Here is a 19954-nt window from a genome sequence, read left to right as displayed (position 1 = left end):
TCCGCTCACGCCCCAACATCGTGCAGCCCGCCTCCAGTGGTGTCGCGACAGGCGTGAATGGAGGGACGAATGGAGACGTGTCGTCTTCAGCGATGAGAGTCGCTTCTGCCTTGGTGCCAATGATGGTCGTATGCGTGTTTGGCGCCGTGCAGGTGAGCGCCACAATCAGGACTGCATACGACCGAGGCACACAGGGCCAACACCCGGCATCATGGTGTGGGGAGCGATCTCCTACACTGGCCGTACACCACTGGTGATCGTCGAGGGGACACTGAATAGTGCACGGTACATCCAAACCGTCATCGAACCCATCGTTCTACCATTCCTAGACCGGCAAGGCAACTTGCTGTTCCAACAGGACAATGCACGTCCGCATGTATCCCGTGCCACCCAACGTGCTCTAGAAGGTGTAAGTCAACTACCCTGGCCAGCAAGATCTCCGGATCTGTCCCTCATTGAGCATGTTTGGGACTGGATGAAGCGTCGTCTCACGCGGTCTGCACGTCCAGCACGAACGCTGGTCCAACTGAGGCGCCAGGTGGAAATGGCATGGCAAGCCGTTCCACAGGACTACATCCAGCATCTCTACGATCGTCTCCATGGGAGAATAGCAGCCTGCATTGCTGCGAAAGGTGGATATACACTGTACTAGTGCCGACATTGTGCATGCTCTGTTGCCTGTGTCTATGTGCCTGTGGTTCTGTCAGTGTGATCATGTGATGTATCTGACCCCAGGAATGTGTCAATAAAGTTTCCCCTTCCTGGGACAATGAATTCACGGTGTTCTTATTTCAATTTCCAGGAGTGTATATATTTTGTAAGTAAGGCAAGATACCCAGCGCTGCGAAAATTTGAAGACGGAAAGATGCTGTATTAAAAGTAGTGGCTATGGGAGAAGATACACTGCAAAAGTACTAAAAAATAAAAATGAAACACATTTAAAATGATTAAGTTCATCAACGATTCAAATGGCCGTTTTTGAGGCTGTGAGTGGCATACAATGGAAATGCCCTGTGGTTAGTGCCTCTCGTCGGGTAGACCGTTCGCTTGGTGCATGTCTTTCGAGATGACGCCACTACGGCGACTTGTGTGTCGATGGGCATGAAATGATGATGATAAGGACAACACAACACCCAGTCCCGCGGAGAAAATCTCCGACGCAGCTGGGAATCTAACCCGGGCCGTTAGATATGGCATCCCGTCGCGCTGATCACTCAGCTACCAGGGGCGAACAGTGGTATGAAAAAAAAAATTAAATAAAAATAAAAAAACCTTACGTCGCTCACAATCTGTGGCATGTATGACTTCCTTGGTCTCTCCCGGAGATTCCTTCCTTCAATAGCTCCTTCTGTTATTGTTCCGATGAAAATATTACGTCTTAAAACGTGATTTGTGGTATGTCTAATACTTGGCGTCCCTAGGAAAATTTTAATGCTTAGTTGCATTTTCGAAGTACACATCTATGAGAAATTGATTTCACGGTATGATCCGAATCTCGACGTACAGTTCTGATGTGGAAGACCAGTACAGCCCTTTAGCTTCCATGTTCTGTGCTGTCACTGCTATGTGTAAAGAAAACTTATCATCGAGCTCCGCATGATGAGTAACTGTTTACTCTAGATACCGCTGTCAGAAAGCTATCAGTAACGCGTCTGGATGGTAGGATCTTCACAAAATACGATGACGGTTTAAATGCGTGGGAAAACAGAGAAGAAGAAAGGACGTACCACTTTGCGAGAGTCCTGCTGCCCGTGTCTTCCTCCTCCTCTGCAGCAGCTGCCCTGGACCGCCTCTTGTAGATTGACTCATCCTCCAGAAACTGGCGCGCCTTCCCTATGTCTGAATTCTTCAGGCCTACGGTGTCCAGAACCTGCGAACCGTACACAGCGGTCACTACACACATTAATTGGGCAAAATACAGTTGCGATATTTTGCTGTTTCTGAACAATGGTATATAGTCGGATACAAAGAGTTTATCTGGTGCAAATGGCAAAGCAATTCTCTCTTTCCGAGCATTAATCCCGACTCGCTGGGTCTGCTGGTTAATCGGATGGGGCATGTTAATTTTAAGGGGTGGCCAGATGCCCTGCCTGTCGCCACCCTGTACCCCCCGGGAAGGAATTAGTGAACCCCAACTGCCTATGTCTAGTGTAATCCACGGAATATTGCATATGTGTTCAGATGTCTGGGAGCCGTGTAACTGAGGCGGAACGTGGGGACCAGCCCGGCATTCACCTAGCGGGACGTGGAAAACCCCCTAAAAACCACATCCAGGCTGGCTGGACACCGGCCCTCGTCGTTAATACACCGCGCGGATTTGATTCCGGGCCGGCGCGCCTACCAAAGTCCAGGAAGCAGCGCGTTAGCGCTATCGGCTACCCTGGCGGGTGTCAATGGGAAGGCAGTTGTTGAAAGACAAAGCAGAGACGAGAAATGAGCATCTAGACAATACAAAATTAGATATAATACAGGTAGAAAATGCTTTCCTGTGAAACCCACAATTTTCTTCACTTTATAGAGAAATACTTCCTTCTATGAACCAGACGATTATTCACAGTTGGCACACAATGAACTGTGCAAGGTCTTGGTCGAAAATTAGTTTATTGAGACGTTTCGATGCATAAGCATCAGATATAGCTGTAGCAAAACAAAGAAATACAATAGCAAAAGATGCGTCGGAAAAAAATGTATGCACTGTGGGCAGCAGTTTCCATTAATACTTATAATGAAGTAAAAAAACAAATCACACAAAAGTCAGCACAATAGATACTGAAAATGTAGCTCGCATATACGTCGAGCCAGGTGCCAAACTGACCTTACACAGAGAAACGTGGTGGTAAGGAAAACAACTGCCATCAACAGATTGCGTTGGTAACCATACTGATAGCAGTTGGCTATCAAAGAACGTAACCACTGGCAAAGCGTACATTGAATGTATTGAGTCAGTATTGTATGAATTTGGATGCAATGGAGGAAACATGCAGGCGTAAAACTTTAAAAACGCGAATTATGTAACGTGCAGATTGAAATATAAATAAACATAACAAAACATACTGACTTAATGTGAATTGTTAACTGTTAAAATTATAAAACATAGAGGAATTATTAAGCGAAACGTAAATTGCGCGAGATACAGGGAGTTTCAAAATCAGTACACGGGTTTTAAGGCTTTGTAGCATTCAATCAACTTACAATTATAAATAATACATCAAATGAAAGAGCAAGTCAAAAAGTTTTTCTTACCAGTGTTCAGTGTGAGCACCATTCGTCACACATCGAGTCGATAGGTGAGTTCTTCCCATTCGTTGATCAGTGTCTCCGCAGTATTTGTTGCAATAATGTTGTTTATAAAATCTGGTAGATCAGCTGTTAGCGTGGGCGCATAGAAACGACCCTTTATGAAGCCCCAAAGCTAAAAATCGCATGGAGTCAGATCGCGTGTGAACGCAGAGACCATGCGGAAGAAGCTCTGTAACCTGGTCCTTTGCGACCAATCCAGCGATCGGGTGCAACGTCAGTTAACCAATCGCGTACTGAGTCAGTGAGGCGGCGCATCATCTTATTGCCAAATAAAGTATTGTGGTTCAGCTTCTTCCGATTGAGGATACAATCAGAGTTCTAGCGCAACAGTATAAGAAACATCAGATTACAGTTGCTTCACCGAAAAAGAAAGGCTCCACCGGGATATGGCACAAAAACATTCAATTTAGGGGAGTCTCGTGGCAACTAAACGATCTCGTGGGGATTTGCTGACCCACAGATGCACACATTGCGTGTGTTCACATTTCCACTTAGGTAAAAAGTCGATTCACCACTGAAAACAGCACGGGCCAGAAAATCTTCATGGTCATGCAGCAACATTTCGTTTGCAAAGTTGGTACGTATACCGTTGTCTGTAGGCTTTAGAGCTTGTAACAACTGTAAACGATAAGGACGTGGCTGTAAGCGTCTCCTTTAAAGTTTCCACACAGACGTTAGTGGAATTGCTAATTCACTACTAGCCTTCCGAACTGATTTCTTCGGACTACGCGTGGAAGACTCTGACTCTTTCAACAGGTTCTTCAGTCATTGTTGGTCGTTTCAAACTCTTCCCTTTGTGCACTGGTGCACAAACAAAACTCTTTGAGTTCCTCTTTCATTTAATGTATTATTTTTAATTATAAACTGAGTGTAATAAATGCTACAAAGCATTAAAACCCGTATATTCGTTTTTAAACACTATATAAATGCGGAAACCTTATGAAATAGTTTTATAACAATATAGGCGTGGAATATTACATAGTCACATAAAAAAGTACAACATAGGAATTGATTGGTACATGGATACACAATAGGAAAAGGAAATCAAATATATATGTAACATATCATACGTTAAAACATGAATTGACAGGCAGTAAATTGATAATATAACTATTTAAAATTTACAATCACCTATACATATAGAGTACCTTGTCTTAATTTACATTTCAGTTAATAAATCCTCTGTGTTTTTTTTAATTTTAACAGTTAAAAACCCGCATTAAACCCATATATTTTGTTATATTTATTTATTTTTAAATCTGTAAATTACGTAATTCGCGTTTTTGAAGTGTTATGTCTACATGGTTTCCTCATGGCTTTCAAATTTATATAACTGGTAACCAATATTTGCGATGTATGTCTTTGTAGTGGTTACGTTCTTTGATAGTCAGCTGCTGTCTGTACGATTGCTAACGCCATTTGTTGACAGTAACTGTTTTCCTCGCGCATACGTTTCTAGACGTATTGTCAGTTTGTACCTGGCTCCACATACACGATAGATATATTTTGAGTATTAACAGAATCTTCCTTCGGTTCCTGGTAGAACAACATTATATTAAATGAAAAACACCAGTGGAACAAAAGCAAACTGGTGCTTTTCATTTATTATATTTTGAGTACCATATTTGCTCACTTTTGTGTAGTTCCTATTAATACTTCATTGTAAATATTGATGGAAACTACTGTCAACAGTGCACACATTTTTCCTGAGGTATCTTTTTGTAAGGTCTCTGTTTTACCACAGCTGCAGGTATGTCTGATGATGATGTACCGAAATGCGTCAATAAATTAATTTGCGACCAAGACATTCGACAGTTCATTGCGTGCCGGAAACCTATAACGATACAGTCTTAACGTTTATCGTCAATGTACCATACGTGCATTCCATGCTCGTGGGAGATCACCGTCATTGAGTATTTGCACCACATGTTATACTTTACTTGCACAGCTTTCATAAAAGATTTGGGACAAGCAGTGATTGTACGACAAAATATAAAATAAAAGTCATGGTGGGGTGAAAGACAAACAGAGACTGTCTGTAGTACAATGCGGTAATTGACAATCGCACGTCTTTATCGCTGTGAAAAAGTCTCCTAATTTGAAGCGATTCCACTTTCTAGCTCTCCCAATAGATACGTGCACGAACAGATGAACTAAAAGAAGCTACCTAGAAGCGTGTAACACTGCCTTACGTCCCGATGACGCCATGAGACATCGAAGCCGCTGGGAATCCACCTCCTACCCAGGGCCGGTTTGAGGTCCAAAGGACACGAGCGGCCGGCTGTGGCGCAATGCCTTAGGGGGACGCCCGCGGAAAATTTGGATACAGACTGCATCGTAATTAATAGTGAAAACTAACACAGGTGAAAGTATACGATAGTATATTAAGGAACAGTCAAATAAAAATTAGGCAGAGTGCATAAAAGTAACTAAACTGCTTATTATTTCAAAAGTAATCGCTGTAACTGTTAATACAATTATCCCACTGTGAACCAAGAAGGTCATTGTCTTCATGGAGAAATGCTTGCGGTTTCCTAGGGAACCATGGTTGTACCTAGCCGCGAACCTCTTCATCAGAAGCAAATTGACTGCCACCAATGTCTTTCTTCAGCGCTCCAAAAATATGGAAATCGCATTGGGGGATATCGGGACTGAATGGAGGTTGCGTAAGGGCCTACCAGAGAAACTTCTGCAGCATAGTAGGCAAGAAACAAGGGACACGCCGCTTCCGGGAAAATGATGATGACAATTTTCTTTTCATTGACTTTCTGTAACATGGCACCACAGTTACCGTTCAGCGGTACGTAGACACTGCAAAAACTGAAGCGCGCATCAAGTCAAAACGCCGAGGAATATTCTGTTGCTGAATAATGCCTGGCTTCATGTTGCGTGGAATATTTTGACTACGCTGCAGAAGTCTCGCTTGGAAGTCCTCACACATCCTCCACATCCTCCATATCGTCTCGACCTCTCCCCGTGTCGTTTCCATGTTTATGGAGCGCTGAAGAAAGACATACGGGGCCGTCGATTTGCTTCGGACGAAGCATTGTGCGTCTGGGTACAATCATGGTTCCGTAGACAACCGCGAACATTCTTCCATGAAAGCATTGGCCGCCATGTCTCACAGTTGGATAAATGTATTAACAGTTATGACGATTACTTTTGATATAATAAACAGTCGTCTTAGTTTTCTCCTTCTGCCTCGTTTTCACTTGACTGCTCCTTAAAGAAGTAAAACGTTTCATTTAACAAGGGTATACAAAGATGTCGTTTGTGAGGCAGTTGTGAATGTGGAAGTGTGATTACAAGGCGCCACTGACTTGGTTGACTGACACCGCCTCATGTAGCACAAACATATGTGAAATGTAAAATTATCGATGAAGTCATTAATTACGTTCAAATTTCACCCATGGCATCCGTTAGCAAAAACTACAGTACTACTTCAGCACGTCACATTATGTACACTAAGATGACAACAGTCATGGGATACCTCCCAATGCCGGCATGGTGGACCAACTCTACGTGGCATGCACGCAATAAATCGTTACAGAAATATTGAGTCATGTGCCTCTATAGCCGCCCAGAATTGTGAAAACGTTGCCGGTGCAGGAACTGACCTCTCGATCATGTCCCATGAATGTCCCACGGGACTCATGACGGGGGATGTTTGCGGCCAAATCATTCGTTCGAACTGTCCAGAATGTTGTTCAAATCAATCACGAACTATTTTGGCGCGGTGACAGCGCTGTTTGGGAAAATGAAGTCTATGAATAGCTGCGAACGTTCTCCAGGTAGCCAAACATAATCATTTCCAGTCAAAGACCGGTTCACCTGGGCCGGAGGACCCAGACTATTCCATGTAAATACAGTTCACACCATTACAGAGCTACCATCAGCTTGCACAGTGTCTCTTTGACACTTGCGTCCATGACTTCCTGGGGTCTGCACCATAGTCGAACCGTACCGTTACCTCTTACCATCGGGCCTCATCTGACCTGCCCATGCTAGGGTCCAACCAATACGGTCACGAACCCAGGGGAAGCTCTGCAGACGATGTCGCGCTATTATCAAAGGCACTCGCGTCGGTCGTCAGATGCCATAGCCCATTATGGTCAAATTACGCTGCTCTCGGTCGTTAAGTGAAGGCCGTCGGCCACTGCGTCGTGCGTGGTGGGAGGTAGTGCCTGAAATTTGGTGTTCTTGGTACACTCTTGACACTGTGGATCTCGGAATACTGATTTTCCTAACGATTTCCGAAATGGAATATCCCATGCGTCTAGCTGCAGCCACCACCCCGCGTTCGAAGTCTGTTAATTCGCGTCGTGCGGCCGTAATCACTTCGAAAGCCTTTTCACAAGAATAGCTCCGTCAATGCACTGTACTTTTATACTTTGTGCACACGATGCTACCGCCAACTGTATATGTGCATGTCGCCATCCCATGACTTTTGTCACCCCAGTGTGATTTACTTTACATTCGTATCTGTTGAAATGTTTCGCGTGTCATCCTCACACTTGGAGGCAGTCTCTGCAGTTTGTTACAAATTGTTTCATACACTTCCTACCCATCTAGTGAATCTTGACTAGACTGTGCAATTTGCTACTCTAGTTCTTCAACAGTATCAACAGAATTGCTGTGTGCCTCACTTTTGTGATGACGCAATCAGAAAAATCTACAAGCTTCAGGTCAGATGACCTCAGAGAACATACAGTCTTGTGCTCGATTTTAGTTTATGGGCTCAGATTCCTATACAATATTATTTACCTGCATACGCGGGGAGGTAGAAAACTAAAAGCCGCATACGAGACTGTCATAAGTGATGGCGATGCATATGACATCATTGTGAAGCAACTTGTAATGTCACACCAAGCTCGCATCATCTATACTTCGCTGAACACTATCGAGATGTCTATCGCAGGCCACAGACTCAGATGTGAAAAGATGCTGCTGCGGAACGGAAACGCTTGAAAATGAATCGCTAACATATGAATCCAGGGTGTGGTACTTATAAAAATCAGTTTTTATATATGGGGTTATTGGATTCATCTAGCTGCTGAAATTAAAGAGTGGTGCAAACAGGTCAGTTTTATTATAACCGTAAATGGAAGCGAGAACAAACATTGTTAGATGTTATTATCAATTCCCAACAAGAGGAGGTAAAAGGGAATCACAAGAGAAAATCGGTAAACAGATTCATTTAGACGCGACTGTAACTGGTTTGGGTAAAGAAAAATGCCAAATGCGCGATTCCGCTGAGGACATGATGATTGCTTCGATCTGTCGTCGGGTGAAAGAAAATTAAAGGCAAAACCCCAAAGTTCCTGAATCATTAGTGAGCCACCGGACACTTAGTGTAATTTTCAAATGAAATCAACTTAAAGAAACGCCTCTTCATGTTCCTAACTGCCCTCATCTCCCCTTCGCCTCTGCAGCAAGCTCTTACCTTGTTTCCTCTGCTCTGGAACGTGGACTGCATTTGTCACATGGACACTCTTGGTTGCCTGCTAATGGCTGGACGTGAGCCCCATCTGAAAATTGTAGCGTCCAAACGTGCTTGTCTCAACCGTCTCGAAACTTCAAAGACTAGCGTCCACGTCCAAGTCTACCGCGTGATTAACCGCTTCTCTATAAACCGATTCACCACTGATGCCAAAACCAAGCGTCCGAAAAATCCTCTTTGCTTCCGGTTCGGGACGGAATAGTCCAAAAATATACTATTTTTCTAATCAAAAAATTTATTAGCACTTATCCCAATTGGACACATTGTAAAAAGACTTGTACTTCCTTCTACGAAAAAGTTTATTTAAATGCCAGCCAATTTGTTATTGTTCCAAAAGGGCAAAACCTTAACAGTTTAGCGACAGTTTTCAACTCTAGAGAAATGTTTCTATGGTAGTCAGTGCGAGAAACAGATGCGCTGTCTTTTCTCGGAAAATGGCGTCCTGTCTCCGTCACATAAGCTTCTCTTTGTAGCACTGGCCAACAGTCGTCGTATTTTCTGCAATGCTCAGACCAACAAACTCCATGGACTGGCGAAAGATGTATCGACCACCGGCCCGTTTACGAAGTGCGACAAGCACTGCACAAGTTTGTACTCTCACAAGCCAAACAACATAGCCAAGCAACATCTTATCTCTCTCTCCGACCATCTTCACACCATTATTTTACGACTAATGTCCGGCCTGCAGCCAGCAAGCACCATGTGATACCGATTTATCTACATCTACATCTACATTTATACTCCGCAAGCCACCCAACAAGTGTGTGGCGGAGGGCACTTTACGTACCACTGTCATTACCTGCCTTTCCTGTTCCAGTCGCGTATGGTTCGCGGGAAGAACGACTGCCGGAAAGCCTCCGTGCGCTCTCGAATCTCTCTAATCTTACATTCGTCATCTCCTCGGGAGGTATAAGTAGGGGGAAGCAATATATTCGATACCTCATCCAGAAACGCACCTTCTCGAAACCTGGACAGCAAGCTACACCGCGATGCAGAATGCCTCTCTTGCAGAGTCTGCCACTTGAGTTAGCTAAACATCTCCGAAACGCTATCACGGTTACCAAATAACCCTGTGACGAAACGCGCTGCTCTTCTCTGGATCTTCTCTATCTCCTTTGTCAACCCGACCTGGTACGAATCCTCCACTGATGAGCAATACTCAAGTATAGGTCGAACGAGTGTTTTGTAAGCCACCTCCTTTGTTGATGGACTACATTTTCTAAGGACTCTCCCAATGAATCTCAACCTGGCACCCGCCTTACCAACAATAAACTTTATATGGTCATTCCACTTCAAATCGTTCCGCACGCATACTCCCAGATATTTTACACAAGTAACTGCTACCAGTGTTTGTTCCGCTATCAATAATCATACAATAAAGGATCCTTCTTTCTATGTATTCGCAATACATTACATTTGTCTATGTTAAGGGTCAGTTGCCACTCCCTGCACCAAGTGCCTATCCGCTGCAGATCTTCCTGCATTTCGCTACAATTTTCTAATGCTGCAACTTCTCTGTATACTACAGCATCATCCGCGAAAAGCCGCATGAAACTTCCGACACTATCTACTAGGTCATTTATATATATTGTGAAAAGCAATGGTCCCGTAACACTCCCCTGTGGCACGCCAGAGGTTACTTTAACGGCTGTAGACGTCTCTCCATTGAGAACAACATGCTGTGTTCTGTTTGCTAAAAACTATTCAATCCAGCCACACAGCTGGTCTGATATTCCTTAGGCTCTTACTTTGTTTATCAGGCGACAGTGCGGAACTGTATCGAACGCCTTCCGGAAGTCAAGGAAAATGGGCATCTACCTGGGAGCTTGTATCTAATATTTTCTGGGTCTCATGAACAAATAAAGCGAGTTGAGTCTCACACGATCGCTGTTTCCGAAATCCATGTTGATCCCTACAGAGTAGATTCTGGGTTTCCAGAAATGACATGATACGCGAGCAAAAAACATGTTCTAAAATTCTACAACAGATCGATGTCAGAGATATAGGCCTATAGTTTTGTGCATCTGCTCGGCGACCCTTCTTGAAAACTGGGACTACCTGTGCTCTTTTCCAATCATTTGAAACCTTCCGTTTATCTAGAGACTTGCGGTACACGGCTGTTAGAAGGGGGGCAAGTTCTTTCGCGTACTCTGTGTAGAATCGAACTGGTATCCCGTCAGGTCCAGTGGACTTTCCTCTGTTGACTGATTTCAGTTGCTTTTCTATTCCTTGGACACTTATTTCGACGTCAGCCATTTCTTCGTTCGTGTGGTGATTTAGAGAAGGAACTGCAGTGCAGTCTTCCTCTGTGAAACAGCTTTGGAAAAAGTTGTTTAGTATTTCATCTTTACGCTTGTCATCCTCTGTTTCAATGCCATCATCATCCCAGAGTGTCTGGATATGCTGTTTCCATCTACTTACTGATTTAACGTAAGACCAGAACTTCCTAGGATTTTCTGTCAAGTCGGTACATAGAATTTTACTTTCGAATTCACTGAACGCTTCACGCATAGCCCTCCTTACGTTAACTTTGACATCGTTTAGCTTCTGTTTGTCTGAGAGGTTTTGGCTGCGTTTAAACTGAAAGGGCTTCCAGCTTCCTCATTAGTGAACACTGCTAAGAGGTATTCGGCGATGCTTGCCCACCAGCTGCCATTGCACTTTCTCCGAAAAGCCAGCGCGTCAGCAGGTGGGGATACGAATACCAACCTTCTCGGCGAACTCGTCTGCAGCGCGCAGCTTGGACCGGGAGGACGTCCTAGCAGCAGAGATCTCGTCCTCGAGCGCCGCGATGCGTGCTCGGGACTCGCGGACGCGCCGCGAGCTGAAGAAGTCGTCCTCCTCGTCGGCGTCGTCGACGGAGCCGATCAGCCGCCGCCGGCCGACGCCTGCGCGCCGGAACGGCGACGAGTCCTCGCCCTCGGCTTCATCCAGCAGGGCCGACAGGGGCCGCCTCTGCGACGAGAAAGGAAAGCACGTTTCACTCCCAAACTCTAGACGGTGAACTCGAACTCCACTGACAAAATTTGGGGTGTTTTACAAGAATATCTTCATACATAAAAGTAGCTTCTGGTATATGCCAAAGGAGTGTTGTAGGATAATTATACAGGGTGTAAATTTTAAGTTGACGAACCAGAATAACTCGAAAAATAAGCTTCACACGAAAAGCCCCCATAAATAGTTGACAGTACTGCTATGCCTTTGGTGCAGTGGACAGCGTTTTGTGTTAGCACGTAGGAGGTCGAGAGTTCGATTCTGGGACGAGGCTTATTTGTTCTCAGTTGCTAAAAGTAGTCTCCGTGGTACGGTATCTGGCGTCTTAATCGTCACACAGCGATTACAGTGGATCTTCTACAAAAAAAATTTGCAGTTTCTTACTACGAACACACAAATGGAAATACAGTCATCTTTTAAACCAACCTTTTGCACTTCGCAGACTCGAATTATTTCGCACCACTGGATCTACTAGATTCCAAACTTTCTTGTGTGTACCCTCACCCAGTGGTCCCATCGAAATAATTTGCAAAGCACGTTGCTAGCCGTACTGGTGACATAAGGCCCTAACGAAATGTAATGGGCCTGAACGTGGCAAGAATAATAATTGGTATTAATCGAGGGGACCATTGGGGGAGGGCACACACGAAGAAAGTTTGAAATCTAGTAGATGCAGTGGTGCGAAACAATTCGTGCCCGCGACGTGCAAAAGGTTTCTTTAAAAGCTGACCAATGAAAACGATTGTATTTCCATTTCTATGTTCATGGTACGTAAGTGCAAATGTTTTGTAGAAGACCCACTACAATCGCTTTTGACGATTAAGACGCCAGATACGGTAGCACGCGGGCTACTTTTAGTAAATAAAAACAAATAAGCCTCGACTCAGAATCAAACCCTCGATCTCCTGCACGCTAACCCAAAACCCTATCCACTGCAGCAACTGCGCAGCACCACTACTACACCCCTGGAAATTGAAATAAGAACACCGTGAATTCATTGTCCCAGGAAGGGGAAACGTTATTGACACATTCCTGGGGTCAGATACATCACGTGATCACACTGACAGAACCACAGGCACATAGACACAGGCAACAGAGCATGCACAATGTCGGCACTAGTACAGTGTATATCCACCTTTCGCAGCAATGCAGGCTGCTATTCTCCCATGGAGACGATCGTAGAGATGCTGGATGTAGTCCTGTGGAACGGCTTGCCATGCCATTTCCACCTGGCGCCTCAGTTGGACCAGCGTTCGTGCTGGACGTGCAGACCGCGTGAGACGACGCTTCATCCAGTCCCAAACATGCTCAATGAGGGACAGATCCGGAGATCTTGCTGGCCAGGGTAGTTGACTTACACTTTCTAGAGCACGTTGGGTGGCACGGGATACATGCGGACGTGCATTGTCCTGTTGGAACAGCAAGTTCCCTTGCCGGTCTGGGAATGGTAGAACGATGGGTTCGATGACGGTTTGGATGTACCGTGCACTATTCAGTGTCCCCTCGACGATCACCAGTGGTGTACGGCCAGTGTAGGAGATCGCTCCCCACACCATGATGCCGGGTGTTGGCCCTGTGTGCCTCGGTCGTATGCAGTCCTGATTGTGGCCCTCACCTGCACGGCGCCAAACACGCATACGACCATCATTGGCACCAAGGCAGAAGCGACTCTCATCGCTGAAGACGACACGTCTCCATTCGTCCCTCCATTCACGCCTGTCGCGACACCACTGGCGGCGGGCTGCACGATGTTGGGGCGTGAGCGGAAGACGGCCTAACGGTGTGCGGGACCGTAGCCCAGCTTCATGGAGACGGTTGCGAATGGTCCTCGCCGATACCCCAGGAGCAACAGTGTCCCTAATTTGCTGGGAAGTGGCGGTGCGGTCCCCTACGGCACTGCGTAGGATCCTACGATCTTGGCGTGCATCCGTGCGTCGCTGCGGTCCGGTCCCAGGTCGACGGGCACGTGCACCTTCCGCCGACCACTGGCGACAACATCGATGTACTGTGGAGACCTCACGCCCCACGTGTTGAGCAATTCGGCGGTACGTCCACCCGGCCTCCCGCATGCCCACTATACGCCCTCGCTCAAAGTCCGTCAACTGCACATACGGTTCACGTCCACGCTGTCGCGGCATGCTACCAGTGTTAAAGACTGCGATGGAGCTCCGTATGCCACGGCAAACTGGCTGACACTGACGGCGGCGGTGCACAAATGCTGTGCAGCTAGCGCCATTCGACGGCCAACACCGCGGTTCCTGGTGTGTCCGCTGTGCCGTGCGTGTGATCATTGCTTGTACAGCCCTCTCGCAGTGTCCGGAGCAAGTATGGTGGGTCTGACACACCGGTGTCAATGTGTTCTTTTTTCCATTTCCAGGGGTGTATATTCTGACGGAGTCGGTTACCGTACATGTGATTACAGTGTTGCCAGATTGTAAAACTTTAACGTCCATTTACTGCCTGAAACATGCGTGGGACGAAATTTTGAGAGATATTTTCGTATTGCTAGTGCGTGAGGACCCGCTCTGCGAAATCCGACTCTGCGAATTTTTCTTCACCCTTATGTACAGGGTGTAAATTTTAAGTTGACAAACCAGAATAACTCGAAAAATGAGCTTAACACGAAAAAATGTGTAGAATCCAAAGTTGATTATTTTCGAGGGGACATCTGCTAGTGCTAAAGTTAGCCCGCCACGCCAGCCCCCTGGGGGTGGGACGAAAGGCAACCTTAAAATTTCAAATGGGAACCCCGATTTTTTATTGCAGAATCAGATTCTGCATAAAAAACTACGTACATTTTGTCTTAAACACTTGTTTTGATTCTTGGTAGTTGGCGCTGTAATTCAAGAAAATCCATGTTCTCATTTTTGCGTGGAAAATGGTTACAGATAAATAAAAAATACTTATTTGCTTCGTAAATTTTGATTCGTTAAAACTAAAACTCTCCCTCTCTCACCATAGGGTGGGGTTTGAGAGAGTGGAATTAGATATTAATTATTTTTGAATACATTATGGGACTGACAGTGATCAATGTGTTACAAATATCTACTCTAAAAACAGTCTTGATCACGATTTATTTTTAAAGGTGACCGGTTGCGACCACTACTGTGGTCATCTTCAGATCATTGAGTAGGAACCTCTTTCTGCTGGAGAATCACTCAATGGTCTGGAGATGACCACAGTAGTGGTCGAAACCGGTTACCTTAGTAAATAAATCGTGATCAAGACTGTTTTTATAGTAGATATTTGATAGAGGAATTAGAGTTTTACAAATGTTGACCCAAATATTAATTTTTTCCGCAGATTCGGATAAGTTTTGTTATTATGTGGGTCAACATTTGTAAAACTCTAATTTCTCTCTATCAAACCCCACCCTATGGGGAGAGAGGGAGAGTTTTAGTTTTAGCGAATCAAAATTTCCGAAGTAAACAAGTATTTTTTATTTATCCGTAACCGTTTTCCACGCAAAAATGAAAACATGGATTTTCTTGAATCACAGCACCAACGACCAAGAATCAAAACAAATCTTTAAGACAAAATGTACGTAGTTTTTTTATGTACAATCTGATTCTGCAATAAAAAATGGGGGTTGCCATTTGTAATTTTGAAGTTGCCTCCCGCCCCACTCTCAGGGGGCTGGGATAGCGGGCTAATTTTAGAGTCACGCCCAGGTTCCCGGGTTCGATTCCCGGCGGGGTCAGGGATTTTCTCTGCCTCGTGATGACTGGGTGTTGTGTGATGTCCTTAGGTTAGTTAGGTTTAAGTAGTTCAAAGTTCTAGGGGACTGATGACCATAGATGTTAAGTTCCATAGTGCTCAGAGCAATTTTTGCTAATTTTAAAACCAGCAGATGTCCCTCTCGAAAATATTCAACTTTGGATTCTACACATTTTTTCGTGCGATGTTTATTTTTCGAGTTATTCTGGTTTGTCAAATTGAAATTTACACCCTGTATATAAGGGCGAAAAAAAAATTCGCGCACTCGGACTTCGCAGAGCGGTTCCTCACGTACCAGCAATACGAAAATATCTCTCAAAATTTCGTTCCATGCGTATTTCAGGCAGTAAATGGACGTTAAAGATTTACAATCTGGCAACACTGTAATCGCATGTACGGTAACTACATCCGTCAGAATATAGTAGTATTGCTGTGCTGTGCTATGTGGATAGAGTTTTGGGTTAGCACGCAGGAGATCGAGGGTTCGATTCTGAGTCGAGGCTTATTTGTTTTTATTTTCTAAAAGTAGTCTGCGTGCTACGGTTTCTGGCGTCTTAATCGCCAACAGCGATTGCAGTGGGTCTTCTACAAAACATTTACGTGCCATGAACACGGAAGTGGAAATACAATCGTTTTCATTGGTCAGCTTTTAAAGAAACCTTTTGCACGTCGCGGGCGCGAATTGTTTCGCACCAGTGCATCTACTAGATTTCAAACTTTCTTCGTGTGTGTCCTCCCCCAGTGGTCCCCTCGATTAATACCAATCTTGCCACGTTCAGGTCCATTGCATTTCGTTAGGGCCTTATGTCACTAGTAGGGCTAGCAACATATTTGCAGATAATTTCAATGGGACCACTGGGTGAGGGTACACACAAAAAAGTTTGGAATCTAGTAGATCCAGTGGTGCGAAATAATTCGCGTCTACGAAGTGCAAAAGGTTGATTTAAAAGATGACCAATGGAAACAACTGTATTTCCGTTTGTGTGTTCGTAGTAAGAAATTGAAAATTTTTTGTAGAAGATCCGACTGTAATCGCTGTGTGACGATTAAGACGCCAGATACCGTACCACGCAGACTACTTTTAGCAACCAAAAACAAATAAGCCTCGACCCAGAATCGAACTCTCGACCTCCTACATGCTAACACAAAACGCTGTCCACTGCACCAACGGCATAGCAGTCTGTCAAATATTTATGGAGATAGTTACCACATACGTGATTACAGTGTTGCCAGAGTCCAAATATTTAACATCCATCTACTGCCTGAAATATGCGCAGCACGAAACTTTCTGAAAGACATTTTTGTATTGCCAGTATGTGAGGAATCGTTCTGCGAAGTGCGAGTGCGCGAATTTTTCTTCACCCAGTATTTACATATCCTGGGTGTCCCTCGTCAGTGTCGTCAGGAGCATTTTCTATGATGTTTCGACAGATATTTGCAATTTCATTTTTCCAATGTGTAGCTGTAATCACCTCAAACAAGGTCTGATTATCACATTTTTCACGTGACGCCCAACCAGTGCAGGCGAAAAGCGTCCGGTTGTTTCCCACTAGAAACAAAATGCTTTCTGAAGCGGAATTTTCCGTGCGCATTCGACAGAGCGGTACAAAATTAGTCTATTGCGATATTTGTTTCATCGGTATGTATTAAGAGCGATAGTCCAGTACTCTAGCAGTGACAGTAGCGCTGCTCCATCGCTCTAGCAGACAGGGCACGCCAAGGCGGTGCTGTCGCTGCTCAAATACTCATTATTCTTCGTAGTTTATTGTCCCTGTTAATGCACATCGATAAAACAAATATCACGCTAGACTAGTCTGGGACCACGCCATGAAATGTGTTCGAAAATTCCTTTTCAAAAATCATTTTGTTTGTAACGGGAAACAATCCGACTCATTCTGTTGATACAAAAGTCACATGAAAGACCTGATGAGTAATATTTGTCTGGACTGACTCTAGCACACTCCAGATACACACTGCAAAATATATATATATATATATATAAAAGGAGAGAGAGAGAAAGAAAGAAAGAAAGAAAATTGCAAATATCTGTTAGAACACCAGAGAAAATGCGCCTGTGGTGCACCATATATATATATTTATTTAGGTAGGTAAAAGAAGAAAACTTTACTCTTTCTGCAGAGTTACCAACACACTTTATTTAGTTATTTTCCAAGAAGTTACAACAACTAGTTGTAACTTTTTAAATAGAATATAACACGTAGCTGATGCATTTAAACCAATTGTGTACAACTCAGTTTAAACCAAATTTCTGTCAATTTTTGCTGTTGTTTGTCACGAACAGAAAACCAGCATGACACAGCATTTGTCACCGAAACAAAGCAGGAACAGAGTCGAGTGCATAATGAAATGGAATTTGCGTTGGCTGTTGGCTCGAATTTGCCCACAACCAAAAAGAAAACTAAGGTAATTGCGTGCGCAACAGGTGGAAATTTTAGAAGGCTAACGTTAATCTTGGACAAGCCACTCTAGAACACGAGGATGAATTTGAGAAAGTAGGAAGATACGAGAAAGAAGCAATAGCACGGATCACACAAGGAGAAACGGTCGTCGATGGAAAGAAGCAACTACTAACATCCAAACACATAAATTTTGAGACCGCAATAAGATTTATGAAAAGCTGTGTTTGGAGCTCAGCTCTCTATGGATGTTAAATATGGGCAATGGAGACGATAAAAATGGAACGACTGGGGTCTTTGGAATTTTATATTACAAGAGACTATTGAAGATCAGATGGACTGATCGCGTTAGGACTGAAGAAGTCTTACGACAATTCAACGAAAAGTAAATGTCTAACGAAGGAGATCATAAATCAAAGAGACAGAATAACAACGTGGGGCAGATGCTGAAAACTGTAGTTGAAGGGATGATGGAAGAAAATAATCAGAGGATCGGCCCTAGAAATTAGCACAGTAGGTACATCATCGTTGACATGGGATGCAGCAGATATTTTATGAGATGAAGTGCATCAAAACAACACCAAAGTATTTCATCAAATTCAAGATCCCTAAACTGAGGAGCACGCGATCTCAGTGTCAGACATAGGCAGCCGTAATGGTCGAGCGGGTCTAGGCGCTTCAGTCCGGAACCGCGCTGCTGCTACGGTCGCACGTTCGAATCCTGCCTCGGGTATGGATGTGTGTGATGTCCTTAGGTTAGTTAGGTTTAAGTATTTCTAAGTCTAGGGGACTTATGATCTCAGATGTTAAGTCCCATAGTGCTTAGACCCATTTGAACCATTTTTTGTAACACATAAAACTTATTAATGTGTCAAATCATTGCAGTTATTGCAAGACGGTCGATTTATCTGATCTTTTTCGCTGATTCTGTTGAATCAATAGCTCAGAAGATGACCATATAACGTGGTTGAAATCAGTCGCATTGTGATAATTGTAGTAAATGAGTTATATTAAAATTCTGTATGCAAAACAAAATGTAATTCCTGACATACGCTTTCCGAGTTTTGCATTCCAGCTAGCTACCGTATCAAAATCTGTTTGTGTTGATTGTACTTACTCATTGACAGTTTTCGTCCAATTTTTATTCTTAGACTGTGACTTTTGCCGACATGAATCGTAACCATACTAGCAAAGCAGACAAACAATTTGTTACCTCTGAAGACAACATGCTAATAGCGTGTAACACCACCTGTAGCCTTGGCGCCTATCCTCGTCAGTGAGGTTAGAGAGTCCACAAGTTCCGTCAGGTACGAATGCGCCATATCCAGCTGAAGCCACTCATTGATGAGTGGATCGCGTAGAGCTACCAGATGATGGGAATGTAAATTGCTGTGTTTCACTCTCTGTTTCATCTAGTCTAAGAGATTAAGATGGGGGATTTTGCGGTATCAACGTTATCTTCGTCGATAACGTACGGCGCGCCGCTCACAGTTACACGGGAGACGGTAATGTTGAACCTTCTACCTCTGCGCCGCCGGGCGAGCGATCTTCCATCGCTCGCTGTGTCCGATGGAGGGGCGCCACGCATGCACACTTATAGATGACGGTAAATTCACGTGAACTTGCTGCTTGTGGCCGTCGCGACTTTTTAAGCAGCTGCACTCGGAGCTTCGTCCCCAGAGGTTCAGTGAACTTACAGACTTACCAGCATTAGTACGGAAGACTGCAGTGAGGAAAATACATCGACGAAGCACAACACTACTAAGCATTGGTATGTGTCAGTGTGTTATCAGAGTGTATCAGCGTTCAAGACTATTTGTTCCTATCAAGAACACAACTCTCACATTAAACAGGGTAACTCCGTTATCCCTACAGACAGGCTTTATGCAACCAGGTGCGAGCTTCTGATATTCTCTCACTCGCTGCACACATGCTGTTAGTCCTACAGAAAAAATGAACAAGACCTTTCTTTAGGAAATTTAGTATAGTTCAATTTTGTACTGGGATACGTTTTCGCTGGAGGCCA

At 44.3% G+C, this 19954-nt stretch overlaps 1 protein-coding gene across 1 annotated transcript in view; it reads right to left on the bottom strand.

Moving 5' to 3' along the window:
- The window catches only part of LOC126259803 (uncharacterized), a 77745-nt gene that overhangs the window by 6007 nt on the left and 51784 nt on the right, over positions 1-19954 (bottom strand). Inside the window, exons 3-4 of the mRNA XM_049956831.1 lie at positions 11510-11755; positions 1728-1870 (exon numbers count right to left, since the gene is read on the bottom strand). Coding sequence (XP_049812788.1) covers positions 1728-1870; positions 11510-11755 — 389 coding nt within the window. The remainder of the gene's footprint in view (positions 1-1727; positions 1871-11509; positions 11756-19954) is intronic.

This window comes from Schistocerca nitens, chromosome 5 (assembly GCF_023898315.1).
Source record: "Schistocerca nitens isolate TAMUIC-IGC-003100 chromosome 5, iqSchNite1.1, whole genome shotgun sequence".
Taxonomy (NCBI): Eukaryota; Metazoa; Arthropoda; class Insecta; order Orthoptera; family Acrididae; genus Schistocerca; species Schistocerca nitens.
The sequence above is the reverse complement of the archived record's forward strand: the minus strand, read 5'-3'. Positions and strand labels throughout refer to the sequence as shown.